At 38.3% G+C, this 17846-nt stretch overlaps 1 protein-coding gene across 1 annotated transcript; it reads right to left on the bottom strand.

Annotated features, from left to right (window-relative positions):
- Window positions 1-242: 242 nt before the first annotated feature.
- On the bottom strand, window positions 243-15923 carry LOC122820500. The gene is made up of 10 exons (XM_044097965.1): window positions 15494-15923; window positions 10908-11056; window positions 8820-8982; window positions 8604-8703; window positions 7777-7937; window positions 7529-7659; window positions 6668-6812; window positions 3858-3957; window positions 2352-2430; window positions 243-2265 (listed from the first exon to the last, which is right to left on the bottom strand). Exons 1-10 carry the CDS (start codon window positions 15561-15563, stop codon window positions 2179-2181), a joined length of 1185 nt encoding a protein of 394 aa, XP_043953900.1. The 5' UTR covers window positions 15564-15923; the 3' UTR covers window positions 243-2178.
- Window positions 15924-17846: the final 1923 nt, after the last annotated feature.

Here is a 17846-nt window from a genome sequence, read left to right as displayed (position 1 = left end):
CTGCTGCTGTATTGTAAAATGTATGCAAATCCACCAGCAAAACAAACATAGGCATTTTTTCCATCCATTTACTCTCTCTGTTAGTCTAACCCAGACCAACAGAGATACGACAACCCATAAAGAAGAAACAAGAGAACAGGCCCATTCATTTTAGGGAACAAAGAGTTCTAGCAGACGGTGGTGAGATGTGGATTTCTATGCGCTCAAGGTTAAAGTAACAAAGCAGCGACAACAACATTTGATGAATTGAACAAAGCTTTTCATCAGTTTAATATTGTCTCAAATATTTACAGTATTTCATCCCTGTTCTCCTTCCAGAAAGTTCAAAAGCTGATTACACAGTGTGGGAATACATCCTTAAACTGCAGTTAAGATTTACAGTAAATGGCTTACAACGATGAAAACCTTATTCCTTTGTAAAGCATGCCGGAAAATTGGCTACGTCGGAGTCAGAGTTGGTGGGGATTAATAAATATCCGGACACTCGCTTACAGTGGTTCAAAAAGAGGAAATAAAGTTGTGCCATGAGCTTCTCTTACATATTTAGTATTTCACCAAAGAGAAGTAATGCCAACTCATGCTAGGAGCTACCTTCAGCCATTAAGCCCAAGCACATAGAATTGTGCCACATAGCAGCAAACATGTACCAACAGAAGATTGTTTATTTACTTCCCACCACTCAGGTGATCACTGGCTGTCTTTAGCTGAGCTGCTAACCTGCCATTTAAACCTATTTCCTTTGAAGTACAAAAGCCATGAAACACCACAACTCGTCTTCTTCCCCTGAGTTGGAGGTCATGACCACAAAGTTTTCTTCCTCTCCGTACATTACCCCATTTCGTAACTGGATGGCCTTTTTTAAATGTTAGTTCCCACAGATTGCATTTCCTTATACTATCTGTGATGCCCATTATCAGCAACACATCTGCACTGCCATGGAGAGGAATGACAGGAGTGTGGCAACTAAAGCCACTCCTCTTTCTTCTGAAGAACCAAACGTTCCAGTTTAGTCTTTAAACGGTAATGCGTAATCCTTCAGTTATCGCTACTGTTTTCTTAAGTCTTATTAGGTACAGTCTCAGTAAAAAAAAAGGAAGATTTTTGCCATGTAGCCACTCTTGAGGCAGGCATGACAAAAAGTTCTACTATCCTTCTCCACCCACGTTTTAAACAAGACACTTTGGCTGAATTTAGTTTTATGAGGTGATAAAGCCACAGTTCTTTAACTGTGGGAAATATGTAAACAGAAGGTCAAGGTTGGTACAAGTGACAATTTACAGTCATCTGTGAAAACAAGGTAGGGGTTGTGGTACAGTTTGGGCTGGATGCAGCTAATGGAATTATGAGGGTCAAAGGTTAGAGGTGGTACCACCTGAAGGGATTTCAGCATAACTCCTTATAAACTCAGTGCAGTAAACAAATACATAAACAGAAAGAGACGCCACAGAATGTTGTCCGTCACAAACCCATTTCACGCTACAGTTTGGCTGCAAAGACCGCCCGCCCCCTGTTTAAAAGCTGCCTCCAGTCGCTCCGACATCAGAAAGTTGACCAGATTGCGTTGACGAGGCCGCCATCGCAGAACGATTTGGTTAGAGCGAAGCTCTGCCTGTGGCGCGTCAGCTGAACATCTTCAGACTCCATTCCATCAACGTAAGCAGAAGTGGAATCAGGCCGGACTCGGAACCGTTGTGTTCAAGAGCCCACAGGGTAGCTTCCACTCAGGACTCAAGTATAAGGACCGTTTAAAAAAATATAATCTGGGTTCATCTTGTGAGTGAACACAACAAAATGCAGGAAACCTGAAGAAGGATTCTGAAGAATCGTGATCAGACTGCTAGCTTTCAGCGTTGAGACTTGTTAAAGAGCGACGACGAACTTCCAAAGTAATTGGCATATTGCACAGTTTTTGCTTTTCATGCAGTAATTTTGAGATTTCAAGAAAACGCTGCATGCTGCGCCATGTTCGCATATTTCCACTGACATTTAGTGGCGGCAGTTCTCTCCCGGCTGTTAGAACAGGTGAGCTCCTCCTCTCAGCACATCCAGAGGATGAAACTGTGTTTCTGTGAGTCAGCGCAGCTAAGCCTCTCGACCAAATGTTTAGCTTCTTTTGTAGGTTCACCCAGAGTTCAAGTCCAGCTGCCTGGCAGATACTTGACTGTGTATAACAACAGGTCAGCAATCCTCCTTTCCAGGTACAAGTGGAGTGCAAGTGTCTGTGTGCTCCCCTGGGTGCTGCATTAACAAGTTCCCCTGGGAAATCTGGAAATTGAGAAGAGCGTCAAAACCTTTGTGAAAACTGAGATGAGATTTTTACACTTTTCTTATTAAAAAAATAAATAAATCACCTTATTTTCCTTATTGAGGTTCAATATCTCCTTTATTACAGAGGGGTCCAGCCGGGTGCAGCCGAAGATTTTCTCATGTCTGCAAAAAAGGAAGCAAATAAACAGAACAACACATGAGTGAAAATGGATTCACAGAGACAGGGATTCTGTGTGAATCATGTTACGACTCGTCATGCCTACTGGAGAGGCTCCAATAATACCTGCAGCCGCACAGGTCACACCCATATGGCCAGCATTTCCACAGCAACACGGTATGTTAACATTCCTTGCAAAGTTATTCAGTAACATTTCGACATTTGGTTGAGCTAAAACAACAAACTTCAATGTGCTTTCAGCAAAACGTTCAGGGCGTGTTCGTGCTAGGTCTGACTGCTTTTGGAGTGAGGCTTTTTGTCTTTCTTTTTTTCAAATACCGTCTATGTACATTAATTTTTAAATCTTGAAACAGACTTAAACTGTTCCATTCTAACATGTTCTTATGCGACATAAAGGCTGCAGCTCTGGTTCTCTGTTTATGATCGTCGCACTGGAAGCTGATTCTCTCCTTTAACAGGATCCTGTACTGTATTTAGCTTCATCCACTCTCACCAACTTCCTTGTCCCTGCCACCATCTTGCTTCACCATGGTTTCAAGGTTGTAGTTTTTATCCACAAATAGCATTTTGCATGCAGGCCAAACTGTTCAAATATAGACCAGTAGAATATATTCTTTTACATACTTTCAGTTTGCCTTACGTTGCCTGCAGAGGAGGCTCGTTGGGGCTTCCTTTCAAAGTGTCAACACATATTTGTGGAATGCAAAACAAATCCTCTCCACAAGTTTTCCCTCCTAAGTTGGCTTACGGTGGAGGGTCGTGGTGTTGGTGGATCCGCAGTTGTGCCACACTCTTTCTATTTTCCGCTGATTTAGTTCAGTTTATAACCCAGACCTGTTTCAAGCCTTTCCACAACTTTATCCACCACCTGTCTGTTCGGCTGCTTGGTTTTCCATCATGCTGTTTTGTCAAACATGAATCATATTTCCTTCCCATGCACAATTTGAGTTGGTTTATCACTTAAAATCCCAATGAAATACATTCAGGTATGTGTTTTCAATGTGGTAAAAAGTGAAAAGGGTCAAAGTGGCATGAGTACGGCTCACTGGTAAATTGCCTCTGAACTTCAAAATGTCTCCTGTTTCATTTTGTTTTGTTGATGAAGAATGTAATTTACATGTCTGGCAGATATGCAAAATGTCTGGCCCTCTTGAATAAATTTGTGTGTTGCAATGTAATCGTTGCCTAATATTTTGGCAATTCTCCAGAAAAGTGCAGCAACGACAATTTTATCTGGTTCATGTTTCCGTTTTCTCTTCTTCACTCATGCACAAGTGATTCCTATAAATGCACTGCGTTGTTTTTGGCTTTTGTGACACACGAACCCTTGAATTCTTTCTCTTTGAACATGTTTTTAAACTTGTAGTCGCTCCCAAACCCCCCCACCCTTTTTCTCCTCACACACACGTACTTCTTGAAGCAGTAGATAGATAAGATGACGCAGAAGCAGACGACGATCGGGATGATGATGGCCACCACATTTGCCGAACTGATGCAAGAACTTGTGGTACCTTGAAGAAAAAGAAAGTCTCTTTAGTTGTTGAATACAATTTTTAGTCTTTTGCTCTCAAATCTCTGAAGAGCCTTCAGCTCATTTCTTCTCACAGTAAACCAAATATACAAAAGACTTCAAGGACTAACTACAGAACAGAAACAGAAAGGAGAAAGAAAGTAAGTGGTGGCATGCCAGTAGTGACTGTGAGTTCTACTGAACAGAAAACCTGAGTACACTGTAAAATAATCATAGGTTTTCAGAGAACTGCAAGTGCATTCTGTCCCACTTCTTTACAGTCAGTAGTTCTTCAGTTTCTGTGTATTTGATTATGTAACATGCTTTGTTGAAGGATTACAGTCAGTATGAGGTTGGGGTCATTGCGCAATGCTCCACCGCTATCCTCATAGGAATGAGGTACTTGTGCTGACATGCAGTTCCTTTTTCACCAAATACGCTTTTAATTGTGGCCAGACTTGTTCATTTTTCATCAGCTGAAAGTTTTATTGTTTCTCAACTTTTTTGTGGGTTTGCGACGACATTACTTAACATGCTAGCTAAGGCTTATTGAGTCTTGAATTTTAGAAGCATTATACTTTCTGGGAATAAACAACAGTCTTTTTTTTTTTTTTCCAATATAATGATGCATCCAAATTATTTGGAAACTATTTTAAGAATGTTTTGTGACACTTATCTTGATATTAATAATTAGAATGACATTTAGTTGCACAACTTTACAGACTCGTTCATTCGTGGCTGTTTTCACGTTTATTGCGCTGTTCATATTAGTCTCGTTGTTTCCAATTTTCTGGATAGCTCGACAATTCACAGGTAATGTTATATTAACTTGACATTAACAAAGACACAGCGGGACGGATCATTCGGGAAATGATGGACAGGGAGAGCCTGACTAAAACTACTTTAATGACGGACAAATTCTGGGATTTATTATGAGTCTCTTCTTATCTCTAAGCCCAAATGAGCAACTTCATGTTCAAAAATGACCCCAAAAAGGTGCAACCCGCCACTCATTAAATTTGCAAGCGACTTAAAAAAAAAAAAAAAAAAAAAAAGCTCAAAGCCACTTATAATAATCAGACTTGGCAACAGAAACTCAAAATAGTTCCTGTTTTTCTACCAACAAAACGCACATCTCCCTCTTCCCTCCATTGTTTACGTTTCTGTCGCTGCTGATACTGTCGCATAGAAACGGCGATCACTTGACAAGACGCATAGACAATTAAATTCCAAAAGAAAACAGTAACGCAAAGTGATTTCAATAAGTAACTGTAGTCTGACTACTGGATTTGAAATAGCAACGCGTTAGATTACTCCTTACTGAAAAAAGTGGTCGACGTCAGTAAGGCGTTACTGACATCACTGCCTGTAGTAGAAGGATGTCACATCACCATGAGGTTGTTGAAGAAGTAATTAAATCTTCTTAATGGCAGAAAGCTGCTCTGAAGTGTACCAACCGTTTTAGCTGGCAAGTTTCTATCACTCCGGAGGTGAGTTTACTTTTTGACCAAGCTCACAGTGATATGAAACATTTCTAACACAGGCAAGAAGACGATTAGCAATAATAGATTCACATAACCTCACTCCAAAAAAAAGTGTGAATAATCTTTTTTTCTAGCTCACATATCCTGAAAGCAGCTACTGTACTGTAAAACCACAGCTGGCAAGCTAAGAGAATCTGCAGGAAACCCAAACTTAGATTCAAATGAAAGATGTGTTTCAAACTGAGATGTTTGTAAATTTCAACGTGAAAAGAAGACAAAGGTTTCTGTGTGCTCAGGTGAGAACAGGTACGCTGCCTCTGGCGACTGAAGTGGGATGATTCAAAGGGAAGAAAAGACGTTTATGAGAGTTTAGTGAACTTAATGTGAATGAGGATTAGTATAATTTTATCTTCCACTGCTCTCTGTATAGTAATTTGAGAAATAATTTATCTAACAATTATCTGTTTTATGTGACAATTGTTTACACTGAGACTTTATCTAATTATCTTACCTGTTTAACTGTCTGAAGCCAAAACAGGTAAGAGGCCTTTGTGTTATCAACATTCATTGAACCAGCGCAGCAACAAAGAGAGAGTTTCGTATCCTCAGTATCTCCTTTTTGATATGGATTTGAATGTTTTATAATGTTTGGGGAGCTTGTTCTGTGAACTTCTTGAGTTCCTTTTAGATGAACATGACAGAGTGTCTTGTTAGTCTATGTACTCTAGGAACCATACATCAAATCAAACTATTGCATTTAAGAGCAGCTTATTCCATATTTTTTGCTTAAGAATGTACGTATCAACATCAAAAGAGGAATAAATGTTAAAACATTATATCTTATAAATATTAATCCTTTAGCCTTTTTTGCCTTATGTCGTTCTTAGCTCTATCTTCATTTCAAATGTGCTATGAGATATGACTCAGGATGCCATGGTCCAGAGAGACAATACATTGATCATATTCCAATTAGCATTATCTGTTCATGATATGGAACGCACGTCGGGCAACCATGCTGCAGTACTTTCATCAGACCTGAGTGTGACAACGGAGGAGAGACTCTGTTCTTTCTGCTAGAGCTAAAAAATATGACGATCAGAAGTGAGAAATCATCGGTCTCTACCTAAAATGTGTGTATTTCAAAGAAAATGTACAAATAATGTAAATAATTCCAGTTGATATGAGCCACGTTAAGACAGAAAGATGTAAATAAAACTGGATATTTACCATAGGGTATAACTTCACTGGAGTCACTGGATACGTCTTCGTGGAACCTTTTAGTGCTGATGTTGTACTGAAACTCGTACCTACAGCATTTATTGTAGGGAATGTTCACAGTTCGATGTTGACTGAACTCATAGCACCGAGAAGGCTGAAAGAAAGGGTTATCATTAGCTTACTTTTATAGCTGAGAAGATAAAGTATTAAGGACATGATTCCCAAACTGTAGCAAAGGGAAAATATTTTCTGCTCAAATGTTCCATGTTTCTGTTGTCTTTTCTTGTCAAAAAGTGAACTAGCTTTTGTGTGATCTTGTTAGAAAGGAAACAGGAACCGCATTTAACCAAAACGATGGAATTAAACAGGAGTATTAGCCTTTTCTCGTTTAAAAATAGAAGTGAAACTAAACACTTCCTTCAGTAGTCAGACGCTGATGTGACTGTATTGTAGTTCAGTAGCTCAGTGCTTGATTGTTCACAAACATAATTGTTATTTTTTTCCTTTTTTAAAGTAGCTTAAAGACCTAGAAAAAACTGGCTTGCATCAGATGTGCAGCTTCAACATTTCTTTACAGGATGGGGCTTTCTTTTTTTAGCTTCGCACATGAAAAATATTTACTTTCCTGGGGCTTTGACACAGTTATCACATTATCACCACAAATTTCCACTTATTTTATTAGCAGTTTGAAACAGATCAACATAAAAGTAAAGCTTTCTCGTGAAAAACATTGTAAATAAATATCAGGAAGGACCTCTCTTGTCATGATTTCACTCTGCTGCCCTCGAAACCGAACCAGAACCCACACCTTTAGAACCTCCGTTGCGTCATAAAAGTCCTAAATATTTTGATGTTGACATGAAAACTTACTTTGTTGCTTCCACATTCTTTGTACCAGACGCAGAATCGCCATGCACCGTCCGGTCCAACAGCTGGTTTTCTCCATGTCAGCTGGAGATAACCTTCTGTCTCATTGATGCTCATTTTCGGCACATATATTTCTAAAAAAAATAAAAAAGAAAGAAAGAAATGGTAAAACTCCTTCTTCAGATTGGTTCAAATGTGGTACAAAAAAATAAAAAATAAAACATAGAAGTGAGTCACCAAAGACTACCGACCCATCTTAGGTTGAAAGGTGTTCATTCTTGTCTCACTCTCCACAACCACAAAGATATCTCGACCCTTCTCTACTGTCAGGGAACAGCTGCTCCTCCCGTCCATCACAGAAGTGTTACACGCCTTCAGACTCTGAGTGTCTTTATTCTCTTTTCCACGGAACCTGAAATGATAAAAAGGGCAGCAGACGTCACACACCTACAGGTTAAGATGCAAGTTCCCTTACAGCCACTAGAGGGAGACGCAGTCTGTGAAACGAATCTGAGTGGCGACTCATTCTCTTCAAACAGTTCTCAACAACTCACTGCAAAAGCAATAAAATCTTAAGTATTTTTTTGCCTAGTTTATAGTGCAAGTACACATAAGAAACAAAACTAACTTACAAGTCAGCTTGTTTTAAGTCCATAAATTCTTAACATTAATTTAAAAAATGTACTAGTTTCACTGGCAGCTTATTTTACTTATAACATAAGCATAAACATAAGGCATTTTTCTCTTGTTATAAGTGAAATAATTTGCCAGTAGAACTAGTTTGTTTTTATCAGCATTAAGAAATAACTGACTTAACATAAGCTGCTATATGTTGATGAAATGTTACTTGCATGTTAGAACACCAGAAATAAGACAAGTTCTGTTTTATTTGTAGTAGAATCCAGACCAAAAATGCTTGGTGAGATTTAGTGGTTTTGCAGTGTACTCACAAAGGTTACCGTGAACACATTCTGGGTCCACAAAGTTGAACATGAGTAATTATTAACCAGTTCTGTGGACATTTTTTTATTCTGCTGTTACACCTTTTAAGAGCGTAAGAAAACAAACCGATTCCCACCTGTAGCCAACCGTCAGATTCTCCAACGGATCAACTGGAGTCCAGAAACACTTGGAGTCGTTGGACAGGTAAAAACATCTGAAGTCCTTCACCAACTCAGCTGCACAGGACAAACAGTAAAGTATGGTTACAGTCCGTACATCTGCCTATAAAGCTCATCTGTGGGTTGTTATTATTATTATTATTATTATTACTTGACAGTTTCTTCATCCTCACCATATGATTTCGGTGCTTTAATATTCACTTTTACAGGCTCACTTTCATTCCACCCTTTACAACCTTTTAATGGTTTGGAGGAAATGCTCAGCTCCAGAATGTCGGCGGTGAAGTCTTTACTTAAATAGTAGAAAGTGAAATAAGTGTGTTCCACACGAGCAACCTGAAAGACAGCAACAGGGAGCATTAAATCCAGTTATTGTTCTGTTCCATGAAATTCCAGGTTAAATGTGAAAGGGTTTAGATAGCAGCAGAATGTCTTCAGTCAGAGAAAAAAAACAAAAACTGACTGCATAGAGAATGGTTCAATTCTGAACTGATTCAAAATGCTCAAAAAATGGATTTTAAAATATGTTACTGTTGCAGTTTGTGAGTTTACTGCACATTATATGTCACTCAGCCACAGCATATATTTCAAACAATTCTTTGGAGATTTTTTATTTATGAAAAAAACCAGGCAGCTAATCTAACCTACCACTGGTCATTTAAATGACAGAATCTTACGCACACAAACCTATTTTTGTTTAGATATAAAATGATGGAATTTGATACAGTATGAAACATCCAAGGTTAGCATAAACAAAGATGATGAAAGTCAGGCTTGGTTAACGAAAATTAACCAAGCCTGACTAATTTTGGACAACCAAAATTAGTCAGGCGTGAAAAGACGCCCACATAAAAAGACGCTTTATGTGGGCGTCTTCTCACCTTTCGCTTTTTAACCACAACTTCACAATATTCAACTCTTTTATTCAAGCAATTTTTGCTTGGGAGGCAACCTCTGTCTACCTGCTACATGTTAGCTTAGTTGGCCAATGTCAACACTTAGATTCATCTGCACGCATGTAAACAAGGAGGAGTAACAAGTTAAGGCTTTTTAATACACTAGATCCTGGTAAATCCTGCATTGGCAGTTCATCTAATCCAGCATTGTTCAAGTGAAACAACTACAACCTGGCTTGTATAACTCAGATAAACTTGTGGTGCTTCATGTTAAAGAGTTAAAAGTCTTGGAGATAAATGTGAGATTAAATATTTGGTAAAATAAGAAGCAAAAGGCCAAAGCTAAAAAAAACAAAACAAAAAAACCCCAAGAACTCTAAGTGCACCTTTAGGTGCTCCTTAGGTTTTAAAAGCAGCTGTGATGACCTTGAAATGAAAAGTTTTGAATGATGGCAATGCCTAATGCTAGCTGTGACCTCAGGATAAGGTCAGACAAGATTTGAAGATTAAAGATTAAACAGCTCAGATGTGGAGTGAACTGGCTGTTCAACTGATGGCCACTGCTGTCGAGTGCTTAGTTGAAAAATTATACGAGACTTTGTTGAAAGCTAAAGATTCGATTTGGTCGCTGGTTAAAATCTCTTCATATAAACTCTCTTAACTAAATACAATAATTAAACATATGCGGGTGGAGGACTTTAATAACTCGATTAAAAACGAAGTTTGGAAGCAAGCCTTAAATAGTGGCTCTAGTAATGCTAGGTTACTAGCATTAGGCAGTCCGATTTAAAATCAAACAGGTGACACTATTTGAAGGTCAAACTAAATAGGATATTTCCTGTGACAGATGCAAAGGGTCTGCAGAACATTTGTGCATCCATTTTGGCTGTGCCCCAGACTTAATGATTCAATATTTAGATGCTATTCCACAGAATTAAAGGTAAAGATTGCATTTATTTTGAAAAACTCAAATAATGTCTGGTAACCCAGAGAAATCTTACAGCCTTAAAGTCCTAGCTGACCCCAAAGATAAATGATCACTTGGTTATTTTAGGGCTTGATTGATATCTTTTTATTTTTATATTTATTTATTTATTTTGATATTTTTATACCCCACAGTCTACTCTTGGTGGATTTACTTTGTTATTTGCCAAGCTTGTCAAATATGTAATTTGAGCCATTTAACGGCCGATGCTAAACCTCAGATATCTGTGTCAGTATCAAAAGTGAAAAAAGGGGATCGGTGCATCCATAGTTTTTACATGGGGAATGTGAAGAGAATGTAGATCATCATCATCATCATAATCATCATCATCATCACACCATGCATGTCCTCCCCAAGCCCCCAAATGTAGCCATTCTTACATCCTCCTGCTTATCCGTCCATCGTATCTCAAATTTTACGTTACAGCTCTGCGGCAGCTCCTTGGGCTTCGGCCAAGTCCAGTTCACTACCACAACAAAGCTATCCACCCAGTGATGAGCATATTGTTGTGGGGCAGGAAGACGGCGATCTGTAGGAGGGAAGAAAAATGACAGTCAGACATGAAGAGGCTGCATGTAGATACAGCACCAATACATCTGACTCAAACACTCTCTGGTCACTGGGAATGAAAGGAAATATCAAAGGGTTGGGCTGGTTAGCAGGAAGAAACCAACTGGGAGTTTGGGAAGACGGTGGAGAAACAAGCAGAAAACGACAGCAAGAAAAGGAGTACTTTCTATGTTACAGAAATAGCAAAGTGAACAGTTTTGGAGACCAATGAATCCCAATGAACATCATGAAAATATTGGCAAAAAACTAATAAGCCATCTGCGAGGAGGCTGAAGCTTGGCCATCACTGGACCTCCAACCAGGACGATGACCCCAAACACAGCTCAGTGTCCACCAAGTCTTCTGGGAGACTAGAAACTAGAGTGGCCGTCACAAGTGGCAGTGAAATTGACAAAAGGGCAGCTGCAGCCGCGAACCCAAGAATGTTAATGAACCGGAAGCCTTTGCCCAGGAGGACCGGCTCAGATTCTTCAGGAATGCTGCCAGAAGCCGGTTTCTGGCTATGAAGCTCCTCTGCAGCAGCAACAGGCTGCTACATTCAGAGAAACCACATGCAGTAGGAGTTATGCTGACTTCCATGAACTGTTTTAACAAGTGCTAGTTTGTATATTTTTGCAAATAAGCCTAATTTGATCTGAGGGTTGATTCATTTCAGATTTACGTTCTGTTATTAAAAAGCTTACACACTGAATCAATTTAGATCTGTAAGAGCAAGAAATGGCAACTCTCTGCAATAATCTGAGCATGGCACAAATCATTTCAGTTTATTTAATTTATTCTGACACCATGGACTGGTACTGCTATTAGGTACAAGATATTACAAAAATTACTCTTTCAAAATCCAATATAATGTCTGACTGGTCCTATGATTTAAAGTCCTTTTAATGAGAAGCAAGAGCAAGAGTTTCCTCCCCCACCCCAACTTGTTGCTGTGCAATTCAGCTGGCTACAACAGAAAACAAATAGAACAGGTGTAAATAAGAAATATAAACCTATAATCAATATTAAATTCCAAACCAAAATAAATTTCCGCGCTCCATTTTGTCGTTTATTTGTTCTGAATTAGATCATTTTTTTGCATTTGTTTTTTAATTTTATTTTAAAGCAATATTTACAGATTTAGGCATTTCTCTTTTTGTTTTCTTAAGTAAAACCTTCAGCAACATTTTAGCTTTGATAACTTTAGGGCGTCAAACTCTACGTGTTGTAAGGTCCAATCATTTTCCAAAAATTCCCATAAATTTCACAACAAAAGATGCTGTGACTGTTGGAAAAAAAAATTGCAAGTGGAAAAACAAGATTTGCGTATTTAGGTGCCTCAACATGATGTTTCACTCATTTTAACTGAGTACTTATCAGCTCTTGATTGCATTTAGCTGGGCTGTGATGCCTCTGCATCAAGTTCTGAAAGTCAAGTTTCAGAACCGGGACGATTTGGCAAAGCTAACAGGATGTGAGCTTTGTTTCCGTGAAGGTGAAGTGTTCCAGTCATCTAATTAGCATACTCTTCCTTATGTTCCCATGTACGTCTATACTTCTAAAGAGAAACGTTAAAACTATTTATAGAAGAAAAAAAGTCCAGGTTTTAAACATCGGACCAGAAAACTGGACAGTGAAGGTAGGCATGCGTTAATATCTATATATTCAAATAAACACTTTAAAGACTGCGAGGGTCTCTGGTCACCAATGTCAGAAAATAAATAAAGGAATAGCACATTACCAGCCATGGTGAGAGATGGTGAGATCTGATAATTAGCATCACCTCTCTGCTGATGCTAACAAGTAGCTTCTTAGGTAATATCAGTGATGCATGTTATGCTGGTCAAACATGTTGAAAAGTCCCTCATTCCGATAAAGTTCGGCCTGAATTCATGTTTATGGAAGAAGTAAAAGGTCAAGTATCCTCTGGAACGTCACATTTCAAAATAATAATAATAATAAAAAGAAACTAAGTTCATTTGAGAGAGTAAAGCAAACTGATGTTTACAGACGGCACTTCCCACAACTAGAAGGTTTTAGATTTGTGCTAGAAATCAATAACATGCATTTATGACTCTGATTAGACTGTAAACAGCTTTTTTTTTTCCATTCTGTCAGATAACAGTAAACAGAGGAAGAAGAAAACAGAGGCCATAATGAATTAAAATGATTCCATAAAGCTTATTAAAGTAACTTAAAAGCATATTGAAAAAACAAGCTGTTTATGGCTTTAGAAATTGTTGGAGGCAATAGTTTATTATCTCTCTCTCTCTCTCTGTATATATATTTATATATTCAAAGAGAGTTTATGACACACATAAAATGGAAGAACCCATCTACTCCCACTCACTTCTACTTTATAACCCTATTAATAAAATAAATCTAATAAAATTTATCAAAGCAAATACCCCAAACATTCTGATTTTTTTTTTTTTTTTTTTTTGCATTACCAGAAGCAAATGGGCTGAGCGGCAAAATTTATTGAAACATTAATTTGATAGCAATCAAAATATTTCAGTAAAATAAAAAACAGATTGAGCTTTCAGAAATGCCTCTCCAGTATAGTTGGAGGTGTCTTTACTGCAGTCGACCAGATCACAGCTCAGTATCAAGAGCAGTCACAAACAGTTTTCCAGTTCTCCTATAGAGCAACAACACTCAGATCAAACCCAACTAAAGCATGAGATCATTTCTCTGTCTGCTGTCAGGAAAAAAAACAAACAAATGAAACAGGCAAAAATACTTTTAAGCTACTCTACAAATGAAATTTGTCACATTTAATTACTGTTTAAGTCTATTACAATAATTCTAATAGGTCATTCAGAAAGATAAAGTCGTGGGAATAAAACAATTTTGAATGTAAAGAAGGGAAACCAGAATCCAACGTCTTTAAGTTATTATGGAAATCTGACATGAAACTGAGGTCAACGTTAGCGTCCTGAATAAAGGACTATTTCCCTGTTTTCATGGAATCTGCTTCAGTTCAACATTTAAAATAAGTCATAACTCTTTAAAACACAAATAGGAATTTGTGGTACTTTAATTTATTTTGGATACAAATATTGACCTTTTTTTTTAGCTTTTCTTTTGCATTTACATAAAGTTAGATGAGGTTCTGTTTAAAAAATTCATTTAATTTTTTTTCTAAAGGCCTGGACTCGAACCTCTGGCGTTCGCATCAAAGCCTCCATATGTGAGTTGATGCTTTAACTCCGCGCCACCACAGCATCCTCCCTCCCCCCCAAAAAAATCCTTTTACTTAATAATTATAAATAAATGTTTCTGGATCAGAAACTAGTCATAATAAAAGAAAGCTAAAACACTAAAGTACAATACGATCTCTTTTCTTTTTGTGGTCCAAAAAGGATAAGCAGATCCTTAAATTTATTTTCTTATATAATATATGTCACCTTAAAACAAATGATCAGGATTATAAAATTGATTCATTTGTATGTATACAGTGAGATAAACGGGTGGCAGTGATGCCACAGTGAAATTATCAGAAAATTAAACCACTAAAATTTCCACTAATTGTTTTTGATCACAAAAAAGGGAAATATGTTTTTTAGTGCAATATTTCTTTTGTAAAAAGGAAGAAAAAAAAGGATAATAAATAGGTGCTTTTTTGTTTGCCTTTTTCTTTTGCTGAGAAAATAACCACAACATGAGGCATTTGTAGCGTTTTAGACTCCGAATTAGGTGCTATCGAATAAGGTTGTCATTCCCAGAAAAGCAGTGAAACGCTGGGAATCGGATTCCAACTCTCGCCGATGGTTGAAAGCAGTTTCTGCGCGTTTCAGGAATGACAGCTGTCGACAGCGGCGCAGTGAAGGACGTGGGGTACGCAGCATTAGTAAGGGTTCAAAGGCATATTTTCATTTCATTTTTATTACAGCTCTGCTGAAACTACTATTACGAATTCTACCGCAATAAAGCGTTTTACATCCTCCTTTTGGCCGACTTTCCACAACCGCGACAGCTTCAATTCAGCCCCAAAACTTAATGTCATAACCATTTTCGTTCTACATACTATTTATGAATATATTTCACTCTCTAAACAAGACAAAAACACATTTGGTGGACAGAGAAAACAGCTCAGTACTTGTTAAATAAGAACTTTATACACATCAGTGTAAAGTAATTTAAGAGGAACTCGGACACAGAGGTAAATGACACGACTAATAACAGGTAATTATATTCTGCTGTAAATAGCATCAAGTGCAATTTAGATACCAAACACCACTAATCCTTCAATGTAGTTAAGGAAATGAGCGATACAATTAACAACCAAGACAGAGCAACCAACAGGTGTTGGGTTGAAACTAGACTCCAAACTTAATTCATTTCCTCCTCTCCCGAAAAAAAGAATGTGTAATGTATGAAGGGGAAACAGTTAGTTATTTTTAAAAAGTTTTACCTGCTTCGCCGTAGGGTGCCATCGTAATGGCGAAGCTCAGAAAGGTGACAAATTGCAGCGCTGCGCTCATGTTTGTCCTCGAGCGTCTGAGTTGTGCAGTTCTGCGCGCGACAAAAATTCCCACAAGAGCTCCGGTAGTCCGAGGGGACCGGAAGACGGGGGAGAAGAAAACAAACTACAAATCAGTGCCTGTGACAGGCAAACACAAGAGGAAGGGTGCCCGGAGGACCACTTGAGAAAAGCAGAAGAAGAGAAACCAAATGGGAACAGAAATATGAGCACAGACAGTCTCGGTGGGTCAGAGGTGTCTGACGGGAACAACGGTGGCGAAGCTGAGCAGGAGCACAGTAGTAGAAGAAGAAGGAGGAGGAGATCAATGACAGTCAGCCCTACATGCTCTGTCAACACCAGGTTAGCTGCATAAAACTCTGCTTGACTGTAGGAGGAGAAACTATAATATTGGGAGAGGAGGGGTAAGAGCGTGCGTGTCATTTGTGGGATATCATAAACACAAGTGTCCATCCACTCCTCCAGGAAGTCGTCAGCCGCTTAATGAGTCTGTGAATCATTAAGCTGAAAATCTGTATGGTAATGGATTTATGTGAAAACAAAACACATGACGTGTAGGAGAGCAGAGAAAGGCCAGAAATATAAAAACACATAGCAACATATGGAATTTATTATTTTTTTAAGCAGAAGAATCTTGCACCAAGTTTATTTAAGAGTCAGTTCTGTTCCAGACTGATTCCAGACCATAGTGTACACTTACACCTACGCCATAAATGACTTTCACAACACTTTACTGTAGACTGAGTCACGAGAAACAAGTGGGTCAGTAAATTATGAACTTGGCAAATCTACTTAATCAAAAATGACAGAAAGAGTAGAAGGAAGGGGGGAAAGAAAACAAAAAAAGAGCAGGAAGGTATTATAAGGGTGAGGTCAAAAGGAAGGCCAGAACAAGAGGGAGAAATAACAAAAAGAAGGACATGGCATAAAGAAAACAGTGGGAAAAAATGCACACAAGCAAGGAAACCATGTGAGGGCAGAAAAGAGGCAATGGGATGGGTAACCAAATACCTATCCGCTTTTTTCTTTTTCTTTTTGAAAATCACACAATCAACTCTACTGCTGAACCCAAAGGCATTTCCCCCCCTACCAATCTAAGTAAATAGATATTGATAAAGCAATTTTAACAAAGATCAATAACAATTAGGGTAACCAACAAGCCCCCTAGTCTAGATTTTGGTACCTTAGGCCGATATCCTTGGCCTGACTCTGCCACACAGACCATAAGTTGAAACACACTGGTAATTACTTTTTCTACCAACTTAATGTTTATTATTATATTTATTGCTCAGAATTCATTAATGTGAACGGAGTCATTTTCAAATGATTCAAATCAATTCAAAAATACCTTATTAATCCACAAAGGGCAGTTCAGTGTTGTAACTCATATCATCCAAGTTTCTTCAAAGAGTTGTTGTGGATGTTGATTTTTGTTTCTGCTGAACTATTGTTAGCACATTTAGCGAAGCAGTCGTGGTTGATTGACGGCGCCAAGCTCCTCCTCCTGTCTCTCATTGGTCATTTTTAATCGAGAGCAGTCAATCTCTCTTCAATTTCTATGTATATAGCACTATTACACACAATAAAGTGACCAAAGAGCTCCACAGGTAAAAAGAACAAAAAGGGCAAAATAGTGAAACAAAAGAAATAGAAACAGAACGACAGAGAATTTTTTTTTTTTAAAAAGGACAGAAATATAAGCGGCCTAATTCTCCATGTCTCCAGAAGGACTGTGTTTTTGCAAAGGATCGGTGAGATAAGGCAGTGCCAGACTATTTAATTGTTTAATTGTTTAAAAACCAAAGAATAGAATCTTGAAAGTTATTCGAAAAGAAACAGAAATCCATGGCAGAGAGTATAACAGGTTGAAATGCTCACACTGTCTTTTCCCAGTTAGCAGGTTCTACCTGATCCCACTGTAAAAGGAGTTGCAGGTGTCCAGGCTAGTGGTAATGAAAGCAAGAATAACACGTTCAAGGACAGTTTGAGAAAGATATGGATTCATTTTGTTGATCTACCTCAAATGATAAAAGCTAGGCTGGATTACTGCACTGATACACTTGGCAAATTTGAGGTTAGTGTCAAAGATTACTCAAAGATTTGTGACGGAATCGCAACCGAGAGTCAAGAAGAGGCACGGTCTGTAGAATCAGCTCATAGAATACAGTACGTCTGTCTAACATGTCAAGACGGCTAGACCTACCTCGCCACATTCCTTCATCAGATACTTTGCATTTTAAGCTGCAATTGTTTTTGTTCCGCTTGAACATTTCGTGAATCACAG

Source organism: Gambusia affinis, linkage group LG18 (genome assembly GCF_019740435.1).
Source record: "Gambusia affinis linkage group LG18, SWU_Gaff_1.0, whole genome shotgun sequence".
Lineage (NCBI taxonomy): Eukaryota > Metazoa > Chordata > Actinopteri > Cyprinodontiformes > Poeciliidae > Gambusia > Gambusia affinis.
The sequence above is the reverse complement of the archived record's forward strand: the minus strand, read 5'-3'. Positions and strand labels throughout refer to the sequence as shown.